At 44.3% G+C, this 19683-nt stretch overlaps 1 protein-coding gene across 2 annotated transcripts; it reads left to right on the top strand.

The window, feature by feature from the left end:
* The first annotated feature begins 3342 nt into the window (after positions 1-3342).
* naxd (NAD(P)HX dehydratase) lies at positions 3343-19018 on the top strand. 2 transcript variants are annotated; one of them, XM_060825831.1, is made up of 10 exons: positions 3343-3419; positions 5282-5432; positions 5910-5955; positions 7328-7416; positions 9439-9547; positions 12197-12247; positions 12863-12967; positions 15016-15136; positions 16709-16829; positions 17786-19018. In XM_060825831.1, the coding sequence occupies exons 1-10, from the start codon at positions 3374-3376 to the stop codon at positions 17934-17936; spliced, it is 990 nt and encodes a 329-aa protein (XP_060681814.1). In that variant the 5' UTR covers positions 3343-3373; the 3' UTR covers positions 17937-19018. The 2 variants fall into 2 exon arrangements, with proteins under 2 accessions (XP_060681814.1, XP_060681813.1); XM_060825830.1 differs by having other exon boundaries at positions 3343-3544.
* The last annotated feature ends 665 nt before the right edge of the window (positions 19019-19683 follow it).

The raw sequence follows: 19683 nt of genomic DNA, 5'->3' as shown, positions 1-19683 counted from the left end.
CCTTCAACCACATGGCATCAAAGTCAACTTCACTCGTTACCAAATCTCCCCTCCCCTCCACCTCATCCCAGATCCAACCCTCCAACTCAGCACAACCCTCTTGAACTGTCCTACCTGTCCATCTTCCTTTCCACCTATCCACCCCGCCCTCTCCTCCGAACTATCACTATCATCCTCCAGCTGCATTTACCTATCGCCTTCCCAACTATCTTCCCCCCAGCCCCATCCCCATATTTATCTCTTTATTACGCCCCTCCCCCTTCCAAAACACATTTCTGATGTGCCCGAAATGATGACTCTCCTGCTCCTCAGATGCTGCCTGATCTGCTGTGCTTTTCCAGCGCCACACCTTTTGACTCTGGGTTCGATTTCAGCCTTGTGTGACTGTTTCTTTGTGTTTGGAGCTTACACATTCTCCCCATGTCTGTGAGGGTTTCCTTCATGTGCTCCGGTTTCCTCCCACACTCCAAAGTGTGCAGGTTTGGTGGAGTGGCCATGGGAAATGCAGGGTTAGAGGGATAGAATGGGATGCTGTTTGCAGGGTGCGTGTGGACTCGATGGGCCGAACGGACAGATTCCACTCTGTAGGGGATTCTTTGAGTGTAGTGGATGCACCATGCTTGGATATATTTAAAGCTGAAATACACAGATTTTTGATTTCCTGACAGCTCAAGTGTCATGGTGTGCAAGAGGAGTTGAAGCCCAGCCATGCATTAAGCGAATAATGGAGTACTCTCAATGGGTCAAATAATGCTCCTGTCTCATCTTCTTATGGCAACTTCTCAATTTCAGGTACAGTCTGTGTATGTAACACCTGCACTTTTTTTTCAATTTTTATCTCTAGTGTTTCAACTATGTTCTCTTTTGCTGTGACTTTGACAGCATTTTCCTTGGTGAAGATTTTTGTGATGCATTCCTGATTGAGGGCACCACTAGTTAGGCAGCTCAGAGGGCAGTTAAGAGGCGACACATTGGTGTGGGCGTGCAGTCACATGTTGGCTAGACCAGGCAATGATGGCAGCTATCTTCCCGAAAGGGCATAAATGGGTTCAAAAATTTATTTTGGCCTCACTCATGTCCCCCTGCATCATTTAGAGATAGTGAAGGTTCCTGCCCGAAACATCGACTCTCCTGCTCCTCTGATGCTGCTTGAGCTGCAGCACTTTTTCCAGCTCCACATTTTGTCACCTCTACATCATTTGGATAACATCACTTTTAAAAAAACAAATGCGGGATCTCACTGCCCAAAGTCTCAATATTGAATTCAACAGAACTGAGGTTGGGAGGGTGGAGACTGGCAAGTTCCTCAGAGTGACAACAACTGACAATCTAAACTGGCCTCCCCACATGGATGCGATGTCAAGAAGTCACAGCAATACTTCTTCTTCCTCAGGCGGATCAGGAAATTTGGCATGTCCATGAGGACCCTTTCCAACTTCTACAGATGCACTGTTGAACGCATGCAGTCTGGGTGCATTACGGCCTGGTATGGCAACTGCTGTTCACTGGACCATAAGAAACTGCAGTAGATTGTGTGCATAGCCCAGATCATCACAGAAGGTAACCTTCCACTGATGGACGCCATTTACATCGCTTGTTGCCGAAGACATTTCTTCACCTGAAGTGTGGTGAGTCTGTGGAACACATTATCACAGGAAGTAATTGATGTCAAAATATTGAATGTATTCAAGACGTAGCTAGATATAGCACTTGGAGTGAATGGGGTCAAAGGTCATGGGTAGATAGCAAGATTAGGCGATTGAGTTGGATGATCAGCCATAATCATGATGAATGGCACAGCAGGCTCGACAGGCTGAATGGCCTCATTCTGCCCTTATCTTCTATTTCAATGTTTCTGTTTCTATGAAAGGCTGTCAACATTATCAAAGACTCATTGCACCCTAATAATGATCTCCTGCAACCTTTTCCCTCAGGTATCAGTAGAGAAGCAAGTTCAGAAACACTTTTTCCTGGCCATTATTAGACTGATGAATGGACTCTCTAACCTCAAATAATGCTGATCTTGCTCATGTTGGTCTCGCCTAGCTCACATCCTGTGCAACATAACCTGTACACCTCTGTCAAAGTTTTTATGGCAACTTTTGATCTGTACATCCCTGCTTCCTGTGATCTCCCTGTACTGCTTGTAAACAAAGCTTTAAACAAAGCTTAGTGGTTAGCACTGCTGCCTCACAGTGCCAGGGACCCAGGTTTGATTCCCACCTTGGGTGACTGTCTGTGTGGAGTTTGCACATTCTCCCTGTGTCTGCGTGGGTTTCCTCTGGGCGCTTCAGTTTCCTCCCACAATCCAAAGGTGTTCAGGTCAGGTGAACTGGCCATGCTAAATTGCCCATTGTGTTAGGTACATTAGATTACTTACAGTGTGGAAAAAGGATCTTCAGCCCAACAAGTCCACACCCATTCCCCTACACCTAATACAATGGGCAATTTAACATGGCCAATTCACCTAATCTGCACATTTTTGGACAGTGAGAGGTAACAGACACGGGGATAATGTGCAAACTCCACACAATCAGTCACCTGAGGCGGGAATTGAACCCGGGTCTCTGGCGCTGTGAGGCAGCAGGGCTAACCACTGTGCCACCATGCCACCCACAATTAGTCATGGGTAAATGTAGGCAATGAGTCTGGGTGGCTTACTCTTCGGAGGGTTGGTGTGGACTTGTTGGGCCGAAGGGCCTGTTTTGGTACTGTAGGGAATCTAATCTAATAAATAAATGAATCAATTAATCAATCTGCCCCTTTGCTCCTACTCTGCTTCTGGCAAGTGTAAAATGGATGCAAATGTGTTGCTGGTCAAAGCACAGCAGGTTAGGCAGCATCTCAGGAATAGAGAATTCGACGTTTCGAGCATAAGCCCTTCATCTATTCCTGATGAAGGGCTTATGCTCGAAACGTCGAATTCTCTATTCCTGAGATGCTGCCTAACCTGCTGTGCTTTGACCAGCAACACATTTGCAGCTGTGATCTCCAGCATCTGCAGACCTCATTTTTTACTCGAAGTGTAAAATGGAGCCAATTTTCCAACTTCTGAAAACTTCGAAATGCTAACTCTTTTCTCCCAAGAGACCTGCTGAGTTTCTCCAGCAATTCCTGCTTTTGTCTCAGATTTCCAGAAGGGGGAGTATCAATCCAGTAATGGGAACGACTGTGATTGGCCAACTGCAGTGGATACACTGACGGCAGGTTATAGAACAAGCTGCGATTGGCGGGTTCCCCCCGGGGCTGCGATTGGCTGGTCCCTGCAGCGGTTGCGATTGGCTGGTTGCGGCATATAGTCGATTGGCTGGCCACAAGGCGGGTTTGTATTGGCTGGCGGCAGTACGGGCTGCGATTGGTTGCTGTGATCCGGATGTCTCAATGTAAACAGCTGGCGGCCGCTGGGTTCCACGCCGTAGGTAAAGCCCGCCGTGTGCCCGGGGCTCGGGCAGCGCAATGAGGACAACCCGGGGCTCTCTACTCTGCGGCGGCCTCATTGCGTTAGTCTCCATTGCAGTCGCTTTGTGCTGCCTGCGGATTGAAGGTACAGGATTCCGGGAGAAAGTGATCCAGGCCAGGCCTCCAGACACAAGACACCGGGGGATCCAGCTACACTCACTGGAAACTTAACGTTCAGATAGAGATCAGTTCTCTCAACCGGCATCTGACAGTGCAGCACACCCTCAGTACTGACCCTCTGACAGTGCAGCACACCCTCAGTACTGACCCTCTGACAGTGCAGCACACCCTCAGTACTGACCCTCTGACAGTGCAGCACTCCCTCAGTACTGACCCTCTGACAATGCTGACCCTCTGACAGTACAGCACACCCTCAGCACTGACCCTCTGACAATGCAGCACTCCCTCAGAACTGACCCTCTGATAGTGCTGACCCTCTGACAGTGCAGCACTCCCTCTGGACTGACCCTCTGACAGTGCAGCACTCCCTCAGCACTGACCCTCTGACAGTGCAGCACTCCCTCAGTACTGACCCTCTGATAGTGCTGACCCTCTGACAGTACAGCACTCCCTCTGGACTGACCCTCTGACAGTACAGCACTCCCTCTGGACTGACCCTCTGACAGTACAGCACTCCCTCTGGACTGACCCTCTGACAGTACAGCACTCCCTCTGGACTGACCCTCTGACAGTGCAACACACCCTCAGCACTGACCCTCTGACAGTGCAGCACTCCCTCAGTACTGACCCTCTGACAGTGCAGCACTCCCTCAGTACTGACCCTCTGATAGTGCTGACCCTCTGACAGTACAGCACTCCCTCTGGACTGACCCTCTGACAGTGCAACACACCCTCAGCACTGACCCTCTGACAGTGCAGCACTCCCTCAGCACTGACCCTCTGACAGTGCAGCACCCCCTCAGCACTGACCCTCTGACAGTGCAGCACCCCCTCAGTACTGACCCTCTGACAGTGCAGCACCCCCTCAGTACTGACCCTCTGACAGTGCAGCACCCCCTCAGTACTGACCCTCTGACAGTGCAGCACTCCCTCAGTACTGACCCTCTGACAGTACAGCACTCCCTCTGGACTGACCCTCTGACAATGCAACACACCCTCAGCACTGACCCTCTGACAGTGCAGCACTCCCTCAACACTGACCCTCTGACAGTGCAGCACACCCTCAGTACTGTCCCTCTGACAGTGCAGCACACCCTCAGTACTGACCCTCTGACGGTGCAACACACCCTCAGTACTGTCCCTCTGACAGTGCAGCATTCCCTCAGCACTCATTGGAAAGTTAACTTTCAGATAGAGGTCAGTTCTCTCAACTGATCTCTGACAGTGCAGGACTCCCTCAGTACTGACCGTCTGACAGTGCAGCAGTATCCCAGCAGCAGTTCTCTGGAGCAGCGCAACAGTAACCTAACACTAACCCTCTGATGTTGCAGCGCTCCGACAAGTATTGTCATTGCAATTGATGCTGGAGTTTGTGTTCAAGGTTCAGTAATGAGGTTTGAATCCAGGATCATTTAGCATCGAGAGGGAATGAAAAACTATGGCAGACTGTTTCCCTTGATTGTGAATTCTGTTTGAAAAAGAGTTGTGAGCAATGAATGTGTGTTAAACACTGAAACAAAACAAAGAACTCTGGATTCTGATGAACGGTCACTGGACTCAAAATGATAACTCTGTTTTTCCTCTCCACAAATACTACCAGATCTGCTGAGTTTCTCCAGCTATTTCTGACTTTGAATGAGTGTGTTCATCCCTTGAAGTTATGTTACAGATTTTGCTTTATTATTTTCTTACTGTCTTTCAGTTCTGTGCAGAGCTTTTACGTTTCACAGCCACAGGCCTGTGGGAAGCATGGAAAAGAATCTTCAGCTGGTCAGGAATATCATCCCTCCTTTAACCGAGAAAAAACATAAAGGACAAGATGGAAAAATAGGGATTATTGGTGGATGTACTGAGTGAGTCTGGTACAGACCCCCTGCTGATGCAGGGAAAGCGTGGTGTGGCGTTGACGGAGAGGAGGATGGTGAAATGGTTGGGGTCGGAGCAGAGGTTGTGTAAGGTGGAAGAAGGAATTATGGTGAACAGACTGATGGGGTTCCTCGCAATAACCATTTGGGGGACATCGAACAAATCTTTGGATTATGGGATCATCCCATACAGGATCATTAGTGAATCTGAGAAGGTGGCAGTGGGAGTTGAGAGTGGGCTGAGGAAGGGCGATGAGTGAACTGGGGAGAGACAACTCTCTGTGAAGGTGTCCAAGATCAGCTCATCAACTTTCAGAGACAATGATTGCTTATCATTTTTATTTTCAGCACAAAGATTCTCCAAAAAACTTACATAACTAGGTGAAAGAAATAATAATTGGGAAAATTAAATGGACTATGTACTCTGTTTTAATTGAATAATTTTGATATTTTAATAACTTACAGATACACAGGCGCACCATACTTTGCAGCAATTGCGAGTCTTAAAGTGGTATGTACTTGACCAAAGTTTGAAGCATTAAATTTATATTTTGAGAAAACATTGTACCAGTTTCTGTTGGGTTTAAATATCGCAAATGGTCTCAGGAATGGCTGATCTAATTTAGAAAAACGTGAGGTGTTGCTTTTTGGTAGGGAAAATCAGGGCAGCACTTATAAACATAATGGTCGGGCGCTGGGGAGTGATGATGACAAAGAAACCCTGGAGTGCAGGTTCATAGTTCCTTGAAATAGTACAGATAGACAAAATAGTGAAGAAAGCATTTAGTATGCTGCCTTTATTGGTCAGTGTGTTGAGTATAGGAGTTGGGAAGTCGTATAGTGGCTTCACAGAACATTGGTTAGGTCACTTCTAGACTACTGCTTTCAATTCTGGGCTCCCTGCTATAGGAGAGATCTTGTGAAACTTGAAAAGATTCAGACAAGATTGGAGAATTTGACCTACAGGGAGAGGCTGAATAGACTGGGGCTGTTTTCCCTGGAGCATCGGAGGCTGAGAGGTGACCTTCTCGATGTTTATAAAATAATGAGGGGCATGCATAGGATAAATAGCCAAAGCTTTTATCCCGAATAGCGGAGTCTATAACTAGAGGGCGTAGGTTTAAGGTGTGAGGGGAAAGATTTAAAAAGGACCTCAGGAACGAGTTATCAGAGAATGTGGTGGAAGCTGGTACAATTGCAACTTTTGAAAGGGTATGGATGGGTACATAAATAGGAAGGGTTGAGAGGGATATAGGCCAAATGAGACTAAATGAACTTAGGATATCTGGTTGGCATGGACGAGTTGGACTGAAGGGTCTGTTTCTGTGCTGTACATTTCTACGACTCTATCTTGTGCGTACATACTGACAATTAAAAATCAACTGGACCTTTGGATCACTGTGAAAGAACAATAATGGGTTTATCTCTTCAAATGCAAAATCTTTCCAGAACATTGATACTGTGTTGCAAGCTGCAGATAATTGAGCCTCAGAGGTGTAACTGTAATCAGAAATGCTTCGTCAGCTAAGTTGCTGAGTATTTCTGTGTTTCACACATTGTGTCTGCTCACAGTGCGATCCAAATTGAAGAACTTGCTTTTATGTATGCAAAGAGTGGCTTCACACTGGTTCGGTTGTAGCCATTCACTGGTTCACTGATACTTGTTAGGAACCAGAAACTACCAGCGAAGCCAGTCTGCATCCACACTCACAACTCTGAACCTACACCATGTGGTTGACCCTGGAGCTTTCAGCAATTGGACATATCAATAAATAAATGCAGTCTGGCCAGCGTAAATCACAACTGTCAGGATTGTATGTACAGTAACAGGAGGATGCAGAAGTGTGCATGAGCTATATTTAATCTTCCTTTTGTCTCCCTAGGGTGCTGACCTTTCTCATGTGTTCTGTACTAAAGATGCTGCCCCAGTTATTAAATCCTACAGCCCGAATGTGATTGTTCATCCTGTCCTGTAAGTTGACTTTGAGTTTGTGCCCTGTACAGGACACACAACAGGTTTATCGATGCTGTCCAAGACAGATTACACGGGTATACTGTTAACAATCTGATTAGAGACTGTTAACGTGTCAGGAAGAAATATGAACAATCAGCAATCAATTGTCAGAACTACACAAGGATTCACATTTTTTGAAGTAAAACTTTTTTTTCAAAAAGAATGTGAACTAATTAACCTAAACCATGCCTTACAAAAACGTATACAGCTACTTCCCCTTTATATTTTGTGCCACTCCCCTCAGGCACACGGGTGCACGCACTTACTAAATCGTTAAGGTTAACTTCTTTGTCCTGAAACCAATTCAAAAGTGGAATTCACTTTGGCTCTGAAGAGAAATCAAAGCACAAGAATTGTTGAGGGTTTTCCATTGCCTAGTGGCTTAGTGATCTTCCAGTTTCTCCCCGAGTGTCTCCGTTCTGGATTCCAGAGCTCCTGCACTGGCATCTCTGAACCTCCAGTGCGTTGGCTTGAACCATCAGAACACACCTTTTGGTTTTCTACATCCCGCTGCTATTTCAAATCTAATGATGACCTTGCTTTTTGGGCACCTTCTTTGCAGCTGTAGGTTTGTATTCCTCACTCTGTTCAGTCACCCTACAATCTTTGTATGTTATGATCTGCCTGCACTGCAGGCAAAACAAAACATTTCACTGTACTTGCGTGCATGTAACAATAATAAACCAAATCAAATCAATGTTTCCAAATGTGACCCAGCCAATTATTTCCAGAATTTCAGCAGCAAAAAGGCTCACTTCCTGCTATTGAAGATTACTTTCATTTCTTCCTTTAGCTTCAATCTTCCAGTTGTTTTCCCCTTTTCTAGCATTATGATGTACTGAACACCGATTGCAGGCTGCATCATGGACAATAAATATAGAATTAACTGTACTTTTGGGCTTTATCGCTTGACTTCCATGGAGCAATAATCTACATAAAACCAAAGCTGACACAGTCTCTTAGCTGTCTTTGCAAACATCATCCAGTCTTACCCCCACCCCAACTCCCTCACTACTGAACTCTCAGAACATCAAGACAGGATGGCACTAAGCTCCACCCATCTCCATGTTAATGCGGTGTCTATGTATTCTTCTCAAGTAAAAATGTAAATTAACTACCTTTTTAATTTTAAAGTTTTCTTTAATTCTCAGAAATCAAATGAATAATGTATCATTTACTGAAAAAAACCTGCAAGCATCATATCCCTAGTTCCTTGGCTAAGTTAGCCCATCTGCCATTTTATGATCTTATTTTTCTAGCTGTTAACCTCTTAAGCATAATAGACTCCAAACGTATTTGAATTACGTTTACTTCAGGGTTATGTTTCATAGTTTCAAAACTAGATATTCCTCATTTTGGTTAAAACTTTCATTCTTAAAGCGATAAGTTATATTCTAAAACATCTGAATTATGAACTAAATATTCACAACAATATGTAATTAAAGTGATGAAAGTTTACGACACAGGAGATAGAAGCTGTTTCCAGAAAGAATGAAACACGTTGATAGAAGATTATGTACACTGTTTAGGACTGGGGCAGGATCAAGGTCTTCAGAGAGAGAAGAGTGATGGGGGCTGTGGGATTTGATTCCAATTACTATTTGAATCAGAAATTTACATGGGGTTAGATTGAAGAAGTGATAAGGGAGTGTGGGAACTGGTAGTGATTATCTGCTGTTGCTAATGTGAACTGCATGAGTCAAATTGCCTGCTTATGTGACGGCTGTGCAAGGAATGCTGAAGATTTTTTTGTGTAGCTACTGATTCACCTGCAAGGAAATTTGTCTCGGTGAAACTTCAGACCAGGACTGTGCATTTGCAAGTTCAATTAGCCTTGCATCAGTATAAATAAATCTAACGTTGAGCAAACACACTGAGCCTATCTGGAGTACACAGACATAGAGTGAAGTGTGAGCACCCCAGAATTGGCCTGTTCCATTGTGTTCCATTTGTGGAAAAATGTGTTTTTGTTTATTTCAGAGACCTGTCCAGTGGTGTGGAGGATGTGGAGAAATGGTTTCCTGCTCTGCATTCAATGGTGATTGGGCCAGGGCTGGGAAGAGATGAGAAAGTCTTGCAGAATACAAAGGTGAGGATGGCAGTCTGTGTAAACAATCCCTGTAGTGATGCCAGCCAGGAGGTACTTTTAGAGATTTACAAGCTGGCGACCGGTGTACTATTAAACCATTCTGTTCCTTCCACCTTGATTGAGTTTCTAAAGGAGAGAAAGGTCACCAGGTAAGGGGGAAGGGAAATGATGGGACGGGCTGATGGAGTGAGGGAACTGGGGAGTAGCTGACAGGGTTGGGGTGGAAGGTAGGAGGCAGAAGAGGACAGGTGAGGGGTTTTGGAAATGATGAGGTGGAGAGAGAAGGGGTCCTGTGTGAGAGAAGATGGAGCTGTTCCATTCTGTGAAAACTGATCTTGACTATGGTGGCAGGAAGTGGGTTGATTAGAGTGGAAGAGCACTACTTGCCTGAGGTCTCAGCAAAGCTGGTCCACATTGAGGCAGTCTGCTCCACAGGAGGCCATTAAGGACATATCTGTAAAGTTTGTATTTACAGTGGACAGTGATTGTGGAACTGAGAGGGGCAGTAGGCACAGTGCCACAGCTCCCTGCCTCTGCATAGCTATCGACATTGCTTCTTGGCCATTCCCATGGCTACAGAGGACCATTCAGCACCCACTGAGGAGAAAAGTTACAGGTAAAAGGAAAATAAGACCAGGCTGTAGGTCTGGTTTGCATGAAAATTGCCTTTTCTGATGTGAAGGGACTGAAACTTGGATATCAGATGCAGCAGCTGTGTTGACGTCTAGAGAGAAATAGCTAGAGATTACTCCCACAGGTGGACTAGACCGAACAGGTCCTGGCCAGCATTGCAGGTTGTAGTAGCCTGGCTAAGTACAGCAGTCATAGAGATGTACAGCATGGAAACAGACCCTTCGGTCCAACCTGTCCATGCTGACCAGATATCCCAACCCAATGTAGTTCCACCTGCCAGCACCCGGCCCATATCCCTCCAAACTCTTCCTATCCATATACCCCTCCAAATGCCCGTTAAATGTTGCAATTATACCAGCCTCCACCACATCCTCTGGCAGCTCATTCCATACACATACCACCCTCTGTGTGAAAAGGTTGCCCCTTAGTTCTCTTTTGTATCTTTCCCCTCTCACCGTAAACCTATGCCCTCTAGTTCTGGACTCCCCCAACCCAGGGAAAAGACTTTGTCTATGCATGCCCCTCATGATTTTGTAAACCTTTTACAACGTCACCCCTCAGCCTCCGCTCCAGGGAAAACAGCTCCAGCCTGTTCCGTCTCTTCCTATAGCTTAAACCCTCCAACCCTGGCAACATCCTTGTAAATCTTTTCTGAACCCTTTCACATTTCACAACACCTTGCCGATAGGAAGGAGACCAGAATTGCATGCAATATTCCAACAGTGGCCTAACCAACGTCGTGTACAGCCGCAACATGACCTCCCAACTCCTGTACTCAATACTCTGACCAATAAAGGAAAGCATACCAAACACCTTCTTCACTATCCTATCCACCTGCGACTCCACTTTCAAGGAGCTGTGAACCTGCGCTCCAAGGTCTCTTTGTTCAGCAACACTCTCTCGGACCTTACCATTAAGTGTATAAGTCCTGCTAAGATTTGCTTTCCCAAAATGCAGCACCTCGCATTTATTGGAATTAAACTCCATCTGCCACTTCTCAGCCCATTGGCCCATCTGGTCCAGATCCTGTTTTAATCTGAGGTAACCCTCTTCGCTGTCCACTACACCTCCAATTTTGGTGTCATCTGCAAACTTACTAACTGTCATAGAGTCATACAGCACAGAAACAGACCCTTTGGACAAACCTGTCCATACTGACCAGACATCCCAATTTGATCTAGTCCCATCTGCCAGCATTTGGCTCATATCTCTCTAAATGCTTCCTATCCCTGTAATCATCCAGATTTGAGCACGGTTACTCCAGTCAGAGTCACAGAGCTTTATATAACAACCCCATTGATCTATATGTATTCCAGGCCTGTTAAGATAGCGTTAACCTGTTGGAGGGGCAAAGCCAGCATCACAGGGGCCCAACCTTCAAACACTCCTTGCGAGGAAATTGGGCTGTTATTGTTTAGAGGACATTGGCTTCATGAACAGATTGGGGGTGGGAGGGTTGGAGGGAGGTACCAGTACTTAAGCTTCTATGTGTTTTACCCTGAGTCCTTGAAAATCAAGACAAGTGCCTTTAATGGCTGAATATTGGTGGCATCATTCCTGTTGGATTTTCCTCCCATTCTAATGGCCTCCTATCTTGCTAATGGCAATAGCAACTCTGTTATAGAAACACCACCAATGTCCGAAGTTGTCTCCAGTGAATTAAAGCTGGCTCCGTTGAGATTGGTGTTCCCTGTGGCACTTACACCCCATGGGACATTTAATATTGAATTTAAAATGCATGATATCATCAATATCAGACAGTCAGTAATAAATCCGACAGGGAATTCAGATGAAATGTCTTTTTACCCAGAGAATGGTGAGAATCTGGAATGTGACTGAGGGTGGTAAAATAGATATATTTTAAGCTGGGTAAACACCTGGGCCAAATGGCCTCTCTCTGCTGTAAATTCTCTAATATGGTTGGCCTGTTCAACAAATAGTTGCAAATTGTAGGATTTCAGTTCTAAATGTATTGGTAGTGTTGCAGCTATTCAAAGTGGATTTCTTTCACTACAGGTTATAATGGAGAAATGTCAGAAGCAAGGAATACCCATTGTAATTGATGCTGTGAGTAAATCATTCAGCTCTTCTTAAGACAAATTTCATCGTGTTTTATGCTTCAGGATCTTGCCCCTCTGTCTGATTTTGTTAATTGTAAAACTGTTGCTTGTAAATCCACATAATCAAACAATCCTTCAGTGCATTTTACAAGCTCAGCACATCCCAGCACTTTCTAACCAGTGGAATAATTTTGAAGGGTCGTCGCTGTTGTGTAGCAATGTAGAAAATAGAACACAGTACAATCTCACAAACAGCAATGTGATCTGTCCATTTACGGACTAAATGTGGCCAGGACACAAGGAAAAACTCAACACATCTTTGAAATAGTGCCATTGGATTTAGCACCACTGACACTGCAGCACTCCCTCTGGTGCTGACCCTCAAGTGGTGCAGTGCTCCCCCAGCAGCTCACTGGAATGTTGTCTAGGGGGATTATCTATTTCATTCTGTTTGGAGCCTTTACATACTAAGGAAAAAAAACATCCTCACCATTTACTACAAAAAATCCAATTTGTTTTGTAAGATTTTAGAACCTAGAAAGTGAATTCTTTCTCTTTGTGTGTTGTGCACACTCTGAGCATTGAGATCCTTAAACAGTTTGTATCTCTTTTCTTTCTCCAGGATGGATTATGGGTGGTTGTCCAAAATCCCTCTGTGATCCAGGGATACCGTAAAGCCATCCTAACACCAAATGTGGTTGAATTTTCCAGACTCTACAATGCGGTGGTGAGTCTTTGAGTAGCATAATTAGCTGAGGTTTTTAATTGTTCTTAATTGGCAGCATGGTGGCTCAGTGGTTAGCACTGCCGTCTCATAGCACTAGCGACCCGGGTTCGAGTCCAGCCTCAGGCAACAGTCTGCGTAGAGTTTGCACATTCTCCCAATGTCTGCGTGGGTTTTCTCCGGGTGCTTCAGTTTCCTCCCATAATCCAAAGATGTGCAGGTCAGGTGTATTGGCTATGCTAAATTGCCTATAGTGTTAAATGCACTAGTCAGGGGTACATAATGCAAATGAGTCTGAGTGGGTTGCTCTTTGGAGGGTCAGTATGGACTTGTTGGGCTGAAGAGCCTGTTTCCATACTGTAGGTAATCTAATCTAATCTTGTGCTCAGTGGAGCATGTTGGGCCCCTTAGACTCTGGCGGGCTGAATGAAGCAGGTGGATCAAATCTTAAGAGTCATCGCTATGGTGACATTCAATCTAAACAGCCTGGATATGCCTCTTGAAATTGGGTGGTACTTCCTCCTCCCTTTGGTTACCAGGTGACACCGGTTTAAATTGTTAGCAAAAGAAGAGGATGAAATCTTTTTGTAATGCAGACAATTGGGAAAAAAAAATTGCTTGAAAGGCTGTTGAAGCAGATCTGGAGATTACAGAAAGTGGAAGGAGGAATCAGCTATTCGGTCCACTGAGCATGCTCCACCATCTGTAAGAGCAAGGCTCATCAGATGCGGCGTCAATGCCACTTTATCTGCCCGCCCTCACCCCGTTAATCCTTGACTAACATTCCCCCAATTGTTTTTTTCTCCCCCCCCTGTGCAGGCCTCGGGCCAGCGTGTGGCAGTAGCTTCCGGAAGCTGATCGGTGTCCGGGGAATAGAATTGCAAATAGTAATGACCCTGTGAGAGAAAAAATACCCCCCGCCCACCTCCACCACCAAATTTTAACTTTAATCACTTTTTTTTCAAAATGTGGCCCCAAGTTCACATTCCTCTGCAATGGGAAATATCATTGTGGGCGGCACGGTGGCACAGTGGTTAGCACTGCTGTCTCACAGCGCCTGTAGACCCGGGTTCAATTCCCGACTCAGGCGACTGACTGTGTGGAGTTTGCACGTTCTCCCCGTGTCTGCGTGGGTTTCCTCCGGGTGCTCCGGTTTCCTCCCACAGTCCAAAGATGTGCGGGTCAGGTGAATTGGCCAAGCTAAATTGCCCGTAGTGTTAGGTAAGGGGTAAATGTAGGGGTATGGGTGGGTTGCGCTTCGGCGGGTCGGTGTGGACTTGTTGGGCCGAAGGGCCTGTTTCCACACTGTAAGTCTAATCTAAAAATCATCTTACCTCCTGTCAAGCAGCCTCGGGAATTTTTATACTTTTCAATAAGATCACCACTCCTTCTGAAATCCAATGAGTATAAATCTAACCTGCTTGTACTTTCCTTGTGAGACAATTCCATTCCATGAATCAGTTTAGTAAACCTTCTCTGACCAGCCTCCAGTGCAATTGGTTTTGGTTTCTATTTAAATATATACAGTTCAGGAGTGATTTGTCCAAAGCCCAGTACGGTTGGAGCAAGATATCATTAATTTTGTACGCAAATCCCCTGCAATAAAGGCCGCCTCCTACTGGCCTTCCTTATTGCTGTACATGCATGAGGAACTTTGATTCATGTGAAGGACACCCAGATCTCTCTGTAGTGTAACATTCTGCAGTCACTCTTCATTTAAGTAATATCCTGTTTTTCTCATCTTTCTGCCAGAGTGGATTGTCTCACGTTATCTCCCATTATAGACCATCTGTCAAATGCTTGCCCATTTAGCTAACCTATCAATATCTCTCTGCAGGCTTCCAAATGGAAGTGGAATAAATATTTGAAAAGGATACATTTGCAGGGCTATGGGGAGAAGAGCAGGAACAATGGGAATAACTGTATAACTCTTTCATAGACAGATGGGCTGAATGGCTTCTTTCTGCGCTCAGTGATTCTATGGCGCTTTGCACACATTTGTTATAAGCATTTGTAATTGATGGGAAGTCATGTGGATTCTCTGTGCTTAGCTCAAGAGTCATTACAATGAGTGCAATCACTCGAGCAACTTGCTTCAACTCAGTCAAGCATTGGGGAATGTGACTATTGTCCAGAAGGGAGAGAAAGATCTCATATCCGATGGAAGTTCAGGTGAGCTTCACTAATGTAAACTCAGTCACAGAAATCCCTCCTTTTAGACCACTCGGTCACTGAGCCAATTGATTGTTTTGTGCAGTAATCCTCTGAGATTTCCTTTTCCCAAATTTTGACAAGGAGGTATTTGGCTCATTGTATCTGCACCCACTCTCCCAATGAACGTCAGGATTTAATGGCCAGTCTCCCACCCTTTCCCCATAACACTGCTATAAATAACTCAATTATTCCAGTTTACATCCTCAACTATTGCCACCTTAACTTAATGGAATCTGCTTCCATCATATTTCCAGACAGTATATTTCAGAATCCCAAGATGTTTTCCTTTCTCGTTACATTTAGTTCTTTTGCAAAGCCCTTTAAATCTGTGCTCTCCGGTTCTTGATCCTTTTATGAACAGAGAAAGTGTCATCATGTTTACTGTGACCAGATCCCTTATAACACTGAAAACTTCAATTTCGAGGAAAACAATACCAACCTCTTTAATCTACCTTCAAAACGGAGATTTCTCATCCCTGGCCCCATTCTTGTAAACCTCTTCTGCACTCCCTCTCCAATGCATTCACATCCTGCTTATTATACTATGCACAGTACTCTAGCTGGGCTCTAACCTCAAGGCGCAGCCTAACCTCCATGCTCTTGTTCTTTATGTCCCTGTAAATGAGGCCTAGGATACTGTGTGATTTATTGACTACTCTCTCCACCTACTGTGCCACCTTCATAACTTATACTCTACTCTCTGCTCCTGTATAAACCTTAGAGTACCCTTGATTTTACAGTCTCTCAATGTTCTTTCTATCAAAACATAAAAGTTCTGTCATGTGTTACCTATCTGGCCATTTCACTGACTCATTGATGGCAAAGAGTCATCCAGCATAGAAACAGGCCCTTTGGCCCACAATGTCTGTGCCAACAAACCAATACCAAACTACATGAATGCTGTTTACCTGCACTTGGTCCATAACCTATTAGGCCCTGGCATTTTCAGTGTCTTAAATGCTGAGTGTGTCTGCCTCCACCACCCTCTCTGATGGCACTTTCTGTATTTCTACCACCCTCTACGTGAGGAAAACATTTCCTCAGATCCCCTCTTCACCTTAAACCTATGTTTACGTGGTCTTTGACACATTTGAAATGAAGAGTCTCACGATCTACCCTGTCTGAAAAGGAATTTTGCCCTCCTTGAGAGGATTTTGGGATGGATAACTAAAACTGGCCAGACCAGTGCCCACATCTCATGAACAAATGAAAAAAAACTGAACCTTACCAGTGAAAATATGAGAATTCAAATGATTGGATTTCACAATAGTTCAAGTTGTGTTAAGAACCTAATTGATATTTTTGCATTGAATTATTTGTATTCAACAGTGGGTTTTTGGTTGGCTAACTTAATATTTAAATGTTTCCAACTCTTGAGATAATCCAGTTTAATACAAATAATTCATAACAGCATCTAGTAGCACACAACTAAACCTTTTCCTCCCTTTTTGAAGTTTATTTGGATGTGGATAATTTAACAAGAATTTGCTTCAGTTTTGGCTTATGGAGTACCTGTTTCTCACTTTTCAGTATTGGTGTGCTCACAGCAAGGCAGTGGTCGGAGGTGTGGGGGTCAGGGAGACCTGCTCTCAGGATCGCTGGGGGTCCTAGCCCACTGGGCCTTTATGGCTGGGGATGAGAAAACGGACGGGTAAGACTGGCCAATAGTGTGTCTCCAGTCAGTGGAAGAGGTTTGGGAATTGTAATGTTTTTGTAATGAATGCATGCAGAGGTGCTTACACAGGAGTGATCCTCATTTGGAATCATTCTCCTGCTCTCTCTCTTCAGGATATTTATAGACTCCCCCAATATAATACTGGGCAGGCAAAAATATCATCCCTGATGTCAGGTGGAATACATGGGTCCAGTGGGTGTAAGCGTTTGTTTCTCTCATCCCTGGGAGACTGGGCTTAACTCCCATCACTGGATATCATGATGACTTTGGTCATGTTACAGACCGTCAGAGCACTAATCTAACTGTAGCTTCAGAAGAGTGTGTTGTGGGAAGAAGTCACTTTGAAAATCTATGTATGTTTCCTGGACAGACTGTCCCAGTATCTGCTCCCATTCCCAGCTCAGACTCTCTGCAACAGTGCTTGCACATTCCTCTTGGTTCTTGTGAAGCTAAGTGGGATTGAGCTGTGAACCCCTTGCTTTATTTCACACCCTAGCTGGACCCTGGCTGAAGTGGAAAGGTCACGTTTCAAATGTGGAGAATGGAGATGCTTTTTCTCACACTGATGTGGTTATGCGTTATCCATTAATCACCTTGGTGCGAATTGGGGTTACATACACTCAGTTTTGAGATTTCTTTGCTCAGTTGAGTTGAAGGCAAACTTGAATCGAGATTCTCAATTCTAAGGGTTTTAACGGAGTAAATAAGGAGAAGCTTTGCAGTGACAGGAGGGTCAGGAACCAGAGGGAGATAAATTTAAGATAAATTAGGAAAAGAATCTCGAGGGAGATGAAGAGAATTTTCACGCAGTCAGGTTTTCAGGCTGTGGGAGAGAAGCAGGGGCTTGGTGGTCTTTCACAAACAAGATTCATGCTGTACAGTTAGAAGCTTCACACACTAACTCAGCCTGGTCTCTGTTCTCCTCCTTCCAGGTTAAATCCCACACTTATAGCTGCATTTGGAGCCTGCGCCTTGACAAGGCAGTGCAACCACCAGGCTTTCCAAAAACATCGACGTGCAACGACCACCTCAGACATGATTGCGGAGATCAGCACAGCTTTTAACAAACTCTTTGAGAGCTAAAGGGAAGAGTTAGCTGTTGGAGTGGAAACTGAAGTGCAAGAATTCACATGAGGCTGTATAAGCTGTTCATAGACAGTTCCCATGAATTACCTCTTGCCTCAAAATATGTCTACATGCAGCTGGCTAGCTGCAATTAAAGCACTGGACCTAGCAGTTATAATCTGTCGAATACTATGAATCCTATCTTGTGAATAAACACATCAAAATAATGGAAATGTTTTGATGGTCCTAAGTAGGATTGACACTGTTGGTGTGGGGACAGCAGCAAGTCCACGATTTATAAAGCTCATAGTTACCATACTTTACCCTTGACTAAAGTTATTTTCACTCCCTGATCAAAATAAACACACAGGTTCATCCTTTGAATGACAGATCATTTTTTTTAAAAAAGTGTTCAAATTCTCTTGCTTTAAATAGCAGAGTTTACCATTTTTGAGATCAGTTTGCCTTTGTAATGCTGGGGCCATGATAACATGAATTATAACTCATTACTGGGCCCCTGCATAGATCCCCTGTCTGGGGATTAGGAAACATGAGGATGGCTTCATTAAATCATAATTGGACCCCTGAGAATCAGCTGTTCGCAATGGGTAGCATTTGTGTCCCTTCATGCCCCAGTCCAGACTGTTGAGTCTGTAATCAATTGACAGCATGGTCCTGTACAGAAGGGGCAGACTGACAAGGGGAAGAGATGGGGCAACCATCAGCTTTCCGATGTAAGGACTCCACTATTGATCCTAGATTAAAATTTGATCAGAACTGAAGTAGACCTTTCGCTCCATCATGCCTGTGCTAGTGTGATACAATTTTTACCCCTCACTCAATTCACTTTCAAACATTGCTATTGAATCTGCTGCCACTATCATTTCTGCTCTAATAACCAACTCTATACTTTTTGAGAGTTTTGTTTAATATTGCTCAAAGCTGTGCCCTTTGTTCCTGAACCTCCTGTAATTGAAAAGTTCTTTTTCTATAAAAATCCTTCATAATTTATAGTTGAGCAAAGCCGATGGGAAAAATTCCACCATCCTGATCTTAGGACCAAGGAGTCATGAGTTGAAATAAAGGACAACATTTCTGAAGCATTTTAATAACTTGTTTCTGTTTTTGAGCGATTTTGTACCAGGACCCTAAATATCTCTGTTTGTCTTCTGAAACTTAACAGCATTTAAAAAATACTTTATGGGCTATTTTGTGTGCAAGATGGTTGAAATGTGTTATACTGAGGAACTGACTGTGATGAATATCAGAATTTACATTGTGGTTCTGATCCACCATGGGAGATCTACAAGTTATTTGAAAATAATGGTAGGTTATCATTCAGTTTCAGCTCAGCAAAATGATATAGGAATCTGCAGCCAAACAGCTCTTTCAAACGTACTGCCAGGGAAATAGGATTCAGTTGCTTGCAAGAATGATTTTCACCGGTAATATTAAATTAAAAGCACAATGTTCATTTAATGAGTAAAGGGTTAAATTCAACCTGGGGTTGCTTTTCAAACGAAGTAGTCATCCAGCAATTAACACTGGAAACACTCCAATCAACCAGCATCTGTGGAGACAGCAAAAGAGATAATGTTCCAGGTTGATGACCTTTAACCAGGACTGCTATCTGTAAACCGTAAATTGGTATCATGAGCAAAGCCTCATCAGACCCATGTGCTATGTGGGAAGTCTGAGAGACATTGCAAGACATTACCATAAGAAACCACAATTAGTAACTGGACAAAACACATATAATGCTTGT

This window comes from Hemiscyllium ocellatum, chromosome 6 (genome assembly GCF_020745735.1).
Source record: "Hemiscyllium ocellatum isolate sHemOce1 chromosome 6, sHemOce1.pat.X.cur, whole genome shotgun sequence".
NCBI lineage: Eukaryota > Metazoa > Chordata > Chondrichthyes > Orectolobiformes > Hemiscylliidae > Hemiscyllium > Hemiscyllium ocellatum.
This window is presented reverse-complemented; position numbering and strand designations above follow the sequence as displayed.

Bases quoted from the DNA above. Each gene is read 5' to 3' on its own strand.
- naxd (XM_060825830.1), top strand. From the start codon at position 3,457: ATGAGGACAACCCGGGGCTCTCTACTCTGCGGCGGCCTCATTGCGTTA. The intron at 9,548-12,196 runs GTGAGGATGGCA...CTTTCACTACAG, and splicing joins AAGTCTTGCAGAATACAAAG to GTTATAATGGAGAAATGTCA. The intron at 12,968-15,015 runs GTGAGTCTTTGA...CTCTGTGCTTAG, and splicing joins CCAGACTCTACAATGCGGTG to CTCAAGAGTCATTACAATGA.